This window comes from Herpailurus yagouaroundi, unplaced genomic scaffold (genome assembly GCF_014898765.1).
Source record: "Herpailurus yagouaroundi ecotype Mexico unplaced genomic scaffold, PumYag 188, whole genome shotgun sequence".
Classification (NCBI taxonomy): Eukaryota; Metazoa; Chordata; class Mammalia; order Carnivora; family Felidae; genus Herpailurus; species Herpailurus yagouaroundi.
This window is the reverse complement of record NW_024412419.1, coordinates 32,125,427-32,139,103: the sequence shown is the minus strand read 5'-3', so window position 1 is coordinate 32,139,103 and position 13,677 is coordinate 32,125,427. Positions and strand designations below refer to the sequence as shown.

Genomic DNA, 13,677 nt, shown 5'->3' with positions numbered 1-13,677 from the left:
TGTGTTTTTATTTACATACATTTATGTATGAGTTCTTTACATACTCTGGAATCTAAACCTGTATCAGATATATGATGGGTAAATACTTTCTCCCATTCTGTGGATTGTCTTTTCATTTTCTTGATAGTTTCCTTTAACACACGGATATGCTTTTTTTTTATGTTTATTTTTGAGAGAGAGAGTGTGAGCGGGGTAGGAACAGAGAGAAAGGGGGACAAAGGATCTGAAGCAGGCTCTGTGCTGACAGCAGAGAGCCTGATGTGGGGCTTGAACTCACAAACCATGAGATCATGACCTGAGCCGAAGTTGGACACTCAACCAACTGAGCCACCCAGGTGCCGCCACACAGGTATACTTTTTAAATAAGATGACAAAACTCAGGCACAGAATTGGAAATTGATTTTACCAAGATTTAGATAGTTCTGCTGTGTTTATTAAAAGGAGTCACATAATTTATTTTACACTGAGTATACGATGATGAAAATCAAGTTCAAAAAGGTGTGAGTGATGGTTTTATTGGCAAAGTTATGATCTAGAGCTAGGGTATGAAGTTATTTCAGCTGACAGATTTCAGTGTTTTCCTTACAACTAAAAGCTTTCATTACTAAATTAAAACTTTACTGCAGGATATCCTACATGTGGAGCTTTAGTCTCAGGCCTGGAGCAGCAGTGAAATGGAAGTTACCACACCATTCCAGTCCTTGGACATCAGTGTATTGTCCTTCACCTTCTACCCTGCAATAGAGAAAAGTAAGTTTGTTCGTTAATCAAGACCAAGAATTTACAGTCCGGAAAGAAGATTGTCTGGCATATTATACTTTATGCCTAAAAAATGGTATCTTTCCACTTTCAAACTCTGATTTAAAATTCAGCATCCTAGGGGTGCCTGGGTGTCTCAGTCAGTTAGGTGTCCGACTTCGGTCCAGGTCGTGATCTCATGGCTTGTGTTCGAGCCCCTCATGGGGCTCTGTGCTGACAGCACAGAGCCTGGAGCATGCTTTGGATTCTGTGTCTCCCTCTCTCTGTCCCTCCCCCACTCACACTGTTTCGCTCTCTCACAAAAATGAACACTAAAAAAAATGAGGGGCACCTGGGTGGCTCAGTTGGTTAAGCGTCCGACTTCAGCTCAGGTCATGATCTCACGGTCTGTGAGTTCGAGCTCTGCATCGGGCTCTGTGCTGACAGCTCAGAGCCTGGATCCTGCTTCAGATTCTGTGTCTCCCTCTCTCTCTGCCCCTCCCCTGCTCATGCTCTGTCTCTCTCTGTCTCAAAAATAAATAAAAACATTTAAAAAAATTTTGTAATGAATAAATATAATAAAATTCAACATCCTAAAAAAATAAATAAATAAAAATCAGCATCCTGCTTTCATATCCTACCAAAACCATTACTATTCCAGACATTGCCAGTATACGAATTTCGGTGTAAATCCAAGATTTTAGGATCACATACACTAAATTTACATAAAACCAAAATAATCAGTTAAAAAATGAAAAGTTCATATTAGTTCATTTATTTATTCAACAAATATTTATTAACCATCAACGATGTTTGAGGTGCTGTGCTCTATGTGGGTGTTTTCTTGGACTCTTGGGAGTGGTGAAAATGTACTTCACAGACATAAACAGACCTTTATTCCATGGTTAGATTTTTTTTCCCTTTATTAACATCAGTGGAAAAAGTCTGTGTTGTTATCGGAGTCAGAATAGGTGAACACTTTTCTGCCCACCTCAAAATGTACTTATATCAACCATTTCATAATAATTAGGTTGCATTTCAATTCTGGAAATAAATAAAGCAGTATTTATAAATGAACATGAGCCTCTAGACGACACAGTATGGTGTTCAGTGTGAAGGTTAAGCTTATGAAACTGTGCTTATGTTTCATTTCACTTGTAGTTTTCCTTTAAGCATAAGCTCAGAGAGGACAACAGTAGGTACATTTCTACAATTTGAAAACTAACTAATTTTGCTTACATTTTAAAAACTAGCTTAGTAAAAATACACATATATCAGGTCAAAGGCAATAAACAATTATGAAATTATTCCCAAGGCTGCTTTTTAAAAAGTTTATCAGCACATCTCAAGTGAAAGTAATTTTTGGCCTAAATTTTCTCTATAATTATTATAAGCTTTCCATTTCCAAGCTGACTGTAAAAAGTTCTATAGGAAGAGAGTTAAGAGGAAATAAATGAAAAATCTAATAGATTATCACCAAGAATGGGATTTTCTTTTGGAGGCTCATAATGGTCTTAGCCTCTCTTATAACATTCTGCCCCCCAAAATAACCCAACAATTCTTTCCTTTTTACTTTTTCTAACCCAAGAATTCTTAATAAATATATCTTAATGAAATATATTACAAAAGAATATTTAGCATTGACTAAATATAATAATTAAGCAAACATGCCTGAAAAGAACCTTTTAGAACTACAATGACTTTTTATTTTAAGCTCACCTATTTTCATTGAAGTTTCCAGTATACTTTGCCCCAGTTGGGAATGTGTAAGTCCCCAATCCATGAAACATATTGTCCTTAAAGTGTCCTTCATATACTGCTCCTGAAAAGTGCTCAAGTCTTCCAAAACCATTCATCTGTTTGTGACAAAGGAAATGACCTCAGTAACTAATATTCAGTTTCCCTAGAACACTTCAAAAAGGCACATATATGTCTATCATCCACTTAGTTATTATTTAATCTATCATTGTATCACCATTTCCACAAAAATTAGACAACATTTACCATTTATCATTGTCCTTTAAATATATCTCTCCCTGAAGCCCACCAAGTCAAATGTTCCTGATCTGGGGCATCTGAACATCTGGGGGGGGGGGGGGCCATGATGGTGAAAATAGGGTCCTCAAGATATCTTGAATATATCAAAAATCTTAAAGGACAACCAGTTTAGTTAGCCCAGGAAACAGTGCAAAAAAGTTGTTAGGAACAAACATTTGTATTCAAGCAGACCTGAGTACGCATCTGGTTTCATCACTCACTGGGCAAGAAACCTGAGCTTGATTTCCTTCACTTATAAAACAGGAACATTAATAGTACCTACCCCATGCTGTTGCTGTGAGGATTAAATGAGAAAATTCTGTAGTGAGGTTAGCCTTACCCAGTGAATAGGAGATGAGAAAGATCATAATAAAGATGATAGGGTGCCTTGCTGGCTGGGTGGGAGGAATAAGTGACTCTTCATTGAGTGGGGGGTAGTAATTGTGAGTTCAAGCTCCACAGTGGGTATAGAAATTACCTAAATAAATAAAACTTAAAAAAAAAGATAATAAACACTGTATGACTTTAATATTACTCCTATGTTTGTATCAGTTATTTGTACTGTGTAGCCTACTCACATGTGCTTTTGATTAATGGTGAAATGCCAAGAATCATGTAACCAATAGACTTACTTATCCACTGTCAGTATTGAAAACAGCAATGATACCTTGTCATCTTTCCAGCTTCCTGTGTAGACAATCCCATTAGGAGTGGTATGAATACCTATTCCATTTCTCTCAAAGATTCCAGAAGATGTTCTTGTACAGTCACCATCTAAACAAGAGAGAAATATATTGTGATCCATTATGAATGGGAACCTTATTTCACTAGGTAATAAAGTATTTATGTTCAGGACTAATCACAGCTGCACCTTAAGGGTCTCTGAGTCTAGCATTGAAACCAATGAGACCAGAGATAAGGAGATCCATGGACTTGGAAGGTCCTGTGTTGTTGTTTTTTTTTTTAAGTTTATTTATTTATTGAAGTAATCTCTACACCCATCATGGGGCTCAAACTCACAACCATGAGATCAAGAGTCATATGCTCTTCCGACTGAGCCAGTGAGGTACCCCTTAGGAGGTCTTGTAACCATTGAAACAAACCAGCCAGGAAGACTGATAGATCCTGTACATATGTTTCCAAGGCATACTGTCTAGACTTAACATTAGAGTTTAAATTTAAAATCTATCCATCTATTTGTATTTCTATGTTGGTTTTATTTAATGGAGTTGATATCCCAATAGTAGTTTTACAAAATTTACAGTCTCATGATGCTGTTACTCTTATGCTATTTAATCTTAGTCTAGATAGAAAAAGTAATTGAAATGTATGCTTACCATACTTGTCTCCATTTGGAAATACAAAGTTTATCTTATACACTTCTGCAGCTGTTTTAAAAGATTTAAGAAACATCACATAAGCTTACGTATTTTTATGTCAGAAGACCTATAACAAATGTGCTTTAAGAGCTAACCAAACAGACTCACTTCATATGATCACAAGCATATCATGATTTCCAGTGTCTACTGCAAGATCTTGGGGAAATAAATAACTTTGTCTAGATGATCTATTTTTATGTGTTTATTATAATAGCTTTATTAGTATATAATTCACATACCAGAAAACTTACCCTTTAAAAGTATATAATTCAATGTTTTTAAGCATATTCATAGCCATGCAACCATCACCACAATCTGACTTTAGAATATGTTAGCAGTTAATCTCTATTGCCCTAATTTCGACTCCCACCTCTTCTCTACCCCCATCTCCACCTCACCCCAGCCCTAGCCCCAGCCCTTGGCAACCACTGATTTACTTTCTGCCTCTATGGATTTGCCTATTCTGGACACTTCATATAAATGGAATCATATAATATGTGGCCTTTTGTGATTGACTTATTAAGCATGTTTTCAAGGTTCATCCATGTTGTAGCATGTAGCTGTACGTCATCCCTTTTTACTGCCAAATAATAGTCCGTTGTACAGAAATAACAGTTTGTTTATACATTCATCAATTGGTGGACAGTTCGGTTGTTTCCAGTTTGGGCTGTTATGAACAACATTGCTATGGACACTCATGTATAAGTTTTTGTACAGATATATGTTTTTCTTTCTCTTGGGTAGCCTATATGACCTATTGATGCCCTCACAAAGGTAAAATGGAGTGAGGAATTGGCGAAAGGAGGGAATAGAAAATGAAGATAGTAAATGATAGTGGGGAGAAGTAGCAGTGAAGGTGTCTAAACAAAATGAGATTGGAATGGAGACCAAGTCAAAAGAAAGAAAGAAAACCAGAGAACTGAGGGGAATCAATGCATCAAAGCACAGGAGTATTTAGTGGACCAAATCAGTAGAAATTATTTTTTTCCATTACCAAAGAAAACATACATGTAGAGAAGATAAGTAAATTTTAACTTCTAGGACAATAGAGTCTACCAGAATGTTACTCAAAATGTGTCTCGTGCATCAGAATCACCTGGGATGCTTGCAAGTTCCTATACTACTGAATCAGAATTTCTATGGGTAGGGCAAGAGAACTGATATTTTTAATTTAAAAATTAATTCAGGAGACGCCTGGGTGGCTCAGTCAGTTAAGGATACAACATTGGCTCAGATCTTGATCTTGCAGTTCTAGAATTTGAGCCCTGCATTGGGCTGTGCGCTGACAGCTCAGAGCCTGGATCCTGCTTCAGATTCTGTGTCTCCCTCTCTCTCTCTCTGCCCTTCCCCCACTTTCTCTGTCTCTCTGTCTTTGTCTGTCTCTGTCTCTCAAAAATGAATAAACATTAAAAAAAATTTTTTTAAATTAGTTTAGGTGCCAATTGAGAAATACCAGAGATTCATCCCCTTTGAGGAAATATAAGAAAATAGGCAGAAGACTTTAAAATACTATAACATACTGTAAAATACTGTAACAGAGAGAAAGGGAGAGTCTAGTATCCTTAAGACAGAAGAGGTGGTTATGAAAAAGAACCAATTAGCAATCTAGGAAATGAATTACGTAACTAGTGTAAGGACTGAAGAGCATAATGGACACAACTGAAAAGTAAATTGGTGAACTGGAAAACGAGGTTGGAAATTTATCCCAGAAAAAGGCACAAAGAAAAAGACAAGTATTACCTGAGCAAAGCCTGTCTGATCTCCCTTCGCTCCCAGATGCATCTGGGAGTCTCCACAGCACCCTGGGCTGATCCCTACCATAGTACTTAGGACCCTAATAAAATAACGCTTTTGTGGTGGAACCCCCTATCACAATACCCAGCTCATTTAGGATAGGGATCAGGGATTAGTCGAATCTTTGTTCTCACTCTAGTGACTAGCTCAGTGCTTAGTATTTGCTGGTAGGAACTCAATGTCTAGTGAATGAATAGCATTTGGAAAGCAATCGCTAAATGCTTATTAAGCAGAGCGCTTAACTTGATCATACAAAAAACAGAACTGCCTTCAAATGCCCTAAAACATGGTTCCACATTCGAAACTTTGTGATGTTAGAGCTAGAGGGCAACCTAAGAGATGGAGACCATCTGGAATCATGGAGGAAACAAACCCAGAGAGGATGGCACTTGCCTAAGATGTCACAACAGCAAATCAATGGCCGAATCAGAGCTAGAATCCAGGTGTCTGATTTCTAGGCCGGGGGAGGGGGGTCTCTGCGCCCCCACGCCACCAGCTGTGTAGGACCGTCAGGAAATAGTCACACCCACACCTGAGCTACCACCATGAAGCTATCTGGCTTCATGCGAGTTCTACTTAAAGGTGCCCTTCCCCGCTCAGGGCGTTGGGAGGAGGGCACTTACTTGACAGAGGTGTGTTGCTAAGATTTTCTTGACTCGGCGATTCCTCCTGGGTAGCCAGCTCTACGGCCTTGAAGGAACCAAACGCTTACTCAGCGCGGACCGCGACTCGGTTGCCGGGGCGACCAGGCACCTCTCACCCGGAAGCGAATAGGCGAGGGGCCGAAGCTGAGCCAATCGGGAGGCAGCAGGCTGTGCAGCTGCAGCCGGGCCGCGGCTGAGCCGCTCCAGGTGAGATCGCGGTGGGTGGCGAAGCCCTGGTGGGACCCCTCAATCCTGGGCGCTCCTTCCTGACAGCCACCCCGGGAAGCAGCGCTGCCAACCCGCTACGGCCTCCCTTTCCGCGGGCAAGGGATGTGTGCCCGTGTGCGTGGTCTGCGCTCCGCCCTGGTTGTCCGTGTGCGGATCCTTCTACCGCCTCCCTCTCCGGGGGTGGCCAGGGTCTGAGGAGCATCCCGCCCGGCGGGATCCACCCTGGCTAGCTGGGGCCGGTGAGTCTGGACCATCAGGATTCCGGGTTGTCCACACCCCGGCAAGAGGGGGGGAGCCCAATTCAGCTCAAAGAGGGGTAAGGGGTTGCATTGCATCCTGTCTCCGTCACCGTCTCAAACTGAGTGGCTCATTGGAGACGATGTATGCTGGAAGAAAGGTACCAGGTGCAGGTATCAGCGTGGAGCCGGATATATGGGGTCAGTCAGAGATTTGCCTGGGAGCGGAATGGTGTGTGATCAGTTTTCAGTGCCCCGCTGGTGATTCTGTTCCTGGGGGCCTATTTGGGGTGTGAAACAAAGGATACTCTTTGAGCCAAACTTAGGTCCCTGTGTCTACGGTGTAGAAAGATAGTTGGAACCTTCCCAGGCTAAATGGAATAGAATAGTGAGGTCCATCCATGTAGATTATACAACCTAATTCCCATTCCTTTTCAAACATGTGGGCAGAGCCCTATTGGATATAGCCAGCAAGTTTTCCTTCAACATTTTGAGAGCAGATCTCAGATCAGGTAAGGGTGACATTTTCTGGGTTGGTATGAGACAAGTTGTTGATCGTTATTTAGGCGAGCTAGCTGTGGCTTGGTCTGGTTGGCTAGCCACTCTTCTTTTTAAAAATCAGAGGACAGTCTCTTCTTGCTTTTTTTCCCTAATGTATTTTACTACACAGATTTACTTGGTCTGGGTGGTTTTTGAGCTGAAGCACTGATCTTTCTGTCTGATTTGTATATCCTTTCCCTTTTCCTGAATTTTAGAAATAGTAGGTAATTATTGATGTGCAAGTTTATAGCATTCAGTTTGTCTCATTGTTTCGGCCTCCCGTTAAGCTTTTAATGACCCTACATTTTTGTGAGTATATGTATAAGTTTCACCGTTTTTACAGAAGAGTTTGAGAGTTATGATATTCTTATCTAAGGATCTGGAGTCAGAGGAAACTTACAGTGAAAGGATTTTAAAATTTGGATTGGAAAAGTGTATTAGTCATTTTTTATTGTCATACTTTGTTATATTTTGACACACTGGGGGCCTCGCTGACCAGGAAGAAACTGCCCTTCCTAGGGATAGCTAATTAACACCTTGACCTGTGAACACACCTCTCATCTGCAAACCAACCCCCAACCACCTACCTCCTTTATCTAATTTTTGCACATCAAGCCAATTCCTCTCTTCCCTGAAATCAACCCAAGGAGGGACAGCCCCTGAGCCCCAAAGCCTGCTGGAATTATCTTACTTAGCCAGTCCTAAACTATTTACTCTGTCCTGCCTTTCTGGCAGAAACCCCAAGAAAGGCTGTGCCTTCTGCCTTCCACTGGCTCCTCTGTGCCTCCTGACTGACACCGCTGTTTCCTCCTGTGGCCTGGCCTGGCCTGGCCTGGCATGACATGCCTCTCTCCTTCCTGGCCAAACGGTGAATAACATTAAACTTTTCTTTCAGTGACATTGACCTCTCCTTGTGGTTACTTTTATAAATTAAGACCCAGGCACAACTCAAAGGGGTTTGGTTTATCATTAAACTTTGAATTGACGATACAAGGTACATGCATGTGGTGAGCAGGAGGAGATGTGGCAGAAAGAATTTGGGCTTTGGTGTCAAACAGATTGTTTCAAACCCTGGCTCCAGACTTTGCTGCTAGACATTAGGTGACATTAAACAAGTCATATAATTTATCTATGCTCTAGTCTCCTCCTCCTCTATGAAATATAGAAAATAATATTTACCTTACAAGGTTTTTAGAGGGTTAAATGAAATCATCTTACGTTTCCCCTCGATGCAAACTTGTGTATTCAGCTACCTTCAACATGTCTCCATTTGAGTATCTAACCGGCAGCTCAAATGTAACATATCCAACCTGAACTTGTGACTCCCCCACCCAGATCTTTTCCTTCCCAATATCACAGTTCTGAGCATATGGCACCACTATTTACCCAGTTAACCTAGGCCAAAAAAATCTTACAGTAATTCTAGACGTTTCTCTCTCATACTTGTCGTATAATTTGTCTACATTTAAAAGACATTCGGGGGGCACCTGGGTGGCTCAGTTAGTTGAGCATCCGATTTTGGCTCTGGTCATGATCTCGTGGTTCATGAGTTCAAGCCCCACATCAGGTTCTCTGCTGTCAGCACAGAGCCCACTTCAGGTCCTCTGTCCCTCTCTCTCTGCCCTTCCCCTGCTTGTGCTCTCTCAAAACTAAATAAAACATTGAAAAAAATACATTCAGAATCTGTGACCACTTTTCAACTCTGCTCCTCCCACCCTAGTCCGACCCACTGTATTTTTTCTGTATTTGTTTGGCCTGAACAACTGAGTAGTTTCTTAGTTGGCTTCCTGGCTTCTCACCCCTCTACAGTCTATTGTTCACATAGCAGCTAGTAATTTTCTGAAAATATGAGTCAGTCTTAGCAGTCTTTTGCCTCGGCTCTTTAGTGACTTCCTATCATATTTAGCATCTCTTAAACAGAATAAATTCTAGCCTTTTTAAAGTCTAAAGCTACAGGGGTGCCTGGGTGGCCCAGTCAGTTAAGCATCAGATTTTGGCTCGGGTCATGAGCTTGCCGATCCCGAGTTTGAGCCCCGTGCCCAGCCCTATGCTGACAGCTCAGAGCGTGGAGCCTATTTCAGATTTTGTGTCTCCCTCTCTCTCTCTCTACCCCTCCTCTGCTTGCACTCTGTCTCTCTCTGTCTCTCTCTCAAAAATAAATAAACATTAAAAAAAATTTTTTAAAACAAAAATAAATAAACATTAAAAAATAAATAAAGTCTAAAGCTGCATAAAACCCAAAGCAATCTATTTCTCTACTTGAGATCAAAACAAGTCTCTTTTTTCCTGTCTAAACATAATTCTTGGCATGGAGATAAATTGGAATTCACATGATATACTTTTTCAAACTTTTTCAAAAACTTTAAGCCCTGCTTTAGAGAGGAATTCTTATATTACACATACATATTTACATATTTTTTTCCTTCAAAGACTAATGACAAATGTATGAGGTTAATAGGCATGTAATGGGACCGTAATAGTACTAATAACATGAAAATAAAAAGCAGTTCATTTATAGGAAGTGTTCCTGTATGGTGCACTATGAAACGGGATCACAGAATCTATGTGCATACATGAATCACCAAAAGTTCAGAAACTAAGCTCACTTTAAGAAAATTCATTCTCTTGTTTAGAGCAGAGATCTCCAAGTCATGATGTATAACACACAAAAGCCAAGTATTAGCCTAAATTGGCAATAACTGCAACTTAAATTAAAACCTAAACACCTAGATCATTACTGTGGTTCTACAGCTTTTGCTCTGTGGCCTGCAGGTTTTATTGAGGTCACAACCTGTTATCTTTTGCCTCTCCTCCTTGTGCTCCCTGTCTCCAGCTTTTTATTGACCCTTCTCTGCTCTCTGACCTCATCCCTCTCCTCACTTCAGTACGGACCCATCAGACTTCTGACTGTCCAGCTCGGTGTATTGAAGCTATTCTGGACTTGGCACCTTCCCCTTAGAATATTTTTTTCACAAATATTTCATGGCTCACTCTCTCAGTTTGTTCAGCTGTCTGCTCAAATACGATCTCAGGCTTTTCCTGACCACTGTATTTAAAATAGCAGTCTCAAGGGGTGCCTGGGTGGCTCAATCGGTTAAGCATCTGACTTCGACTCAGGTCATGATCTCACAGTCCATGAGTTTAAGCCCCACATCAGGCTCTGTGCTAACAGCTCCAAGCCTGGAGTCTGCTTCGGATTCTGTGTCTCCCTCTCTCTTTGCCCCTCTGTCTCTCTGTCTCTCAAAAATGAATAAACGTTAAAAAAATTAAAATAACAGTCTCAGGGTTTTGTTTTGTTTTTTTCTTTATAGCACTTGGCTGATATTATCTATTTATTTGTTTATTGTCTGTCTTACCCTCTGGAACATAAGCTTCATGAGGAATTTGTCTTTTTTGCTGTTATATCCCTAGGAACTGACACATAATAAGTGCTCAATAAATGTTTGTGGACTGAATGAATCTCCATTCTCATATCAGTCATTTATTCAGCCTTTAGTCATGAATTACTACCATACACCCAACACTGTGTTAGAGGTACTGTGTTACTTAAAAAAGAGACATAATCCTTTGCCTTCAAAGAACTTTTTTGAGAGGAGGAAGGAGGAGATAAATATAAGATAAACACTGTATAAAAATGTATGATTATGAAGGATTTTGAAGAAAGGAATACCAAGAGGCCTAGTTTAATTTCCACATTGACTGAGTTGCCCACATTTTTTCCCGCTTTTGATTTCTAATTTCATTTCACTGTGGTTGCAAAACATATTTTGTTTTATATCTATTTTAATTTATTGAGATTTGTTTTATAGCCTAGGATATGGTGTATCCTGGAAAATTTTCCTTGTGCATGTGAGAAAAATGTGTATCGTGTTGGGTAAAGTGTTCTATAGATGCCCCTTAGGTCTAGTTGGTTTATACCGTATTTCAAGTCTTCTGTTTCCTTGTTGATCTTCTATCTAGTTGTTCTAACACTATTGGTGAAAGTGGGGTATTGAAATCTCCTCTGTTATTATTGAAGTGTCTATCTCTCTCTTCATGTCTGTCAGTTGTTGCTTCATGTATTTTGGTGCTCTGTTATTAGGTACATATATATTTATCATTGTTATATCTTCCTGATATAACAGGACCCCTTTATCATTATGAAATGTCCTTCTTTATTTCTAGTAACATTTTTTGCTTTAAAGTCTATTTTGTCTGCTATTAGCCATTCCAACTTTCTGGTGGTTGCTGTCTGCATAATTTATCTTTTTCCACCCATTTACTTTTCATTTGTCTGTATCTTTGAATTTCAAGTGATAAATACCATGTAGTTGGATCATTTTTTAAATTTTTTTTAACGTTTATTTATTTTTGAGACAGAGAGAGACAGAGCATGAAGGGGGGAGGGGCAGAGAGAGAAGGAGACACAGAATCGGAAGCAGGCTCCAGGCTCTGAGCCATCAGCCCAGAGCCTGACGCGGGGCTCGAACTCACGGACCGCAAGATCGTGACCTGAGCTGAAGTCGGACGCTTAACCGACTGCGCCACCCAGGCGTCCCTGGATCATTTTTTAAATTGAGGTGTAATTGACATGTAACATTATATTAGTTCTGGGTATACAACATAATGATTTGATACTTGTATATATTGTGAAACGATCACCACAGTAAGTCTAGTTAGCATCCATCACCATACATAGTTACCAAAAAAAATTTTTTCTTGTGGTAAGGACTTTTAAGGTTTACTATCTTAGCAACTTTCAAGTATGCAGTATAGTATTATTAACTATAGTCACCATGTTTTACTTTACATCTCCATGACTTACTTATGTCGTAAGTGGAAGTTTGTAACTTTTGACCCCCTTCACCCATTTTACCTACCCTCAACCTCCGACTTCTGGTGACCACCAATCTGTTCTCTGTATCTATGAGCTTGGTTGTTTTTGTTTTTAAATTCCACATATAAGTGAGGTCATACACTATTTGTCTTTCTCTCTCTGACTAATGTAGCAAAATGCCCTTGATGTCCGTCCTTGTTGTTGCAAATAACAAGATTTCATTCTCTTTTATGACTGAATAGTATTCCATGGTATATGTGTGTGTGTGTGTATCACATGTTCTATATCCATTCATCCATCAGTGGACAGTTAGATTGTTTCCATGTCTTGGCTATTGTAACTAATGCTGCAGTGAACATGGTGGTGTATATATCTTTTTAATCAGTGTTTTCATTTTCTTTGGCTAAATACCTAGAAATAAAATTATTGGATTGTATGGTAGTTCTATTTTTAATTTTTTGAAGAACCTCCATACTGTTTTCCATAGTGGCTACACCAATTTACATTCCTACCGACAGTATACAAGAGTTCATTTTCTCCACGTCCTTACCAACACTCGTTATTTCTTGTCTTTTTTATAATAGCTATTCTAACAGGTCTGAGGTGATATTTCATTGTAGTTTTGGTTTATATTTCCCATTAGTGGTGTTGAGCATCTTTTCATGTACCTGTGGGTCATCTGTATGTTCTCCTTGGAAAGATGTCTATTCAGATCCTCTGCCAATTTTTTAATTGGATTGTTTGGCCTTTTTGCTGTTGAGTTGTATGAGCTCCTTATATATTTTAGATATTAACCCCTTATCAGATATATGATTTGCAAATATTTTCTCACATTCAGTAGCTTGCCTTTTCATTTTATTGATGTTTTCCTTTGCTTTGCAAAAGCTTTTTAGTTTAATGTAATCCCACTTGTTTATTTTTGCTTTTACTGCCTTTGATTTTGGAGTCAGAGTCAAAAAGCATCACCAACACTGATGCTAAGGAGCTTACTGCCTATGTTTTCTTCTAGGAGTTATATGGCTGCAAGTCTTACATTCAAGTCTATAATCCATTTTGAGTTCATTTTTGTGTGTGGTATAAGATAGTAGTTGAATTTCATTCTTTCATACATGGCTGTCCAGTTTTCCCAACACCGTTTATTGAAGAAACTTCTTTCCTTGTATATTCTTGGGGCACCTGGGTGACTCAGTCGGTTGAGCATCCAACTTCAGCTCAGGTCATGATCTCACAGTTCGTGAGTTCAAGCCCCACGTTGGGCTCTGTGC

At 39.7% G+C, this 13,677-nt stretch overlaps 2 protein-coding genes across 5 annotated transcripts in view; one reads left to right on the top strand and one right to left on the bottom strand.

Annotated features, from left to right (window-relative positions):
• Positions 1-396: 396 nt before the first annotated feature.
• On the bottom strand, positions 397-7,022 carry MORN2 (MORN repeat containing 2). Its single transcript, XM_040496880.1, has 6 exons — positions 6,743-7,022; positions 6,572-6,655; positions 4,113-4,163; positions 3,443-3,549; positions 2,458-2,594; positions 397-735 (listed from the first exon to the last, which is right to left on the bottom strand). The coding sequence occupies exons 1-6, from the start codon at positions 7,020-7,022 to the stop codon at positions 633-635; spliced, it is 762 nt and encodes a 253-aa protein (XP_040352814.1). The 3' UTR covers positions 397-632.
• Positions 6,629-13,677, top strand: part of DHX57 (DExH-box helicase 57) — a 55,420-nt gene continuing 48,371 nt past the window's right edge. For 2 of the 4 annotated variants that reach the window (XM_040496566.1, XM_040496563.1), the window contains exon 1: positions 6,629-6,799. The gene's annotated coding sequence lies outside the window, so the exon portion shown is untranslated. Of the gene's footprint in view, positions 6,800-6,854; positions 7,060-7,549; positions 7,569-13,677 lie in introns of those variants that run through there. The other 2 variants (XM_040496564.1, XM_040496565.1) reach the window with 2 other exon arrangements.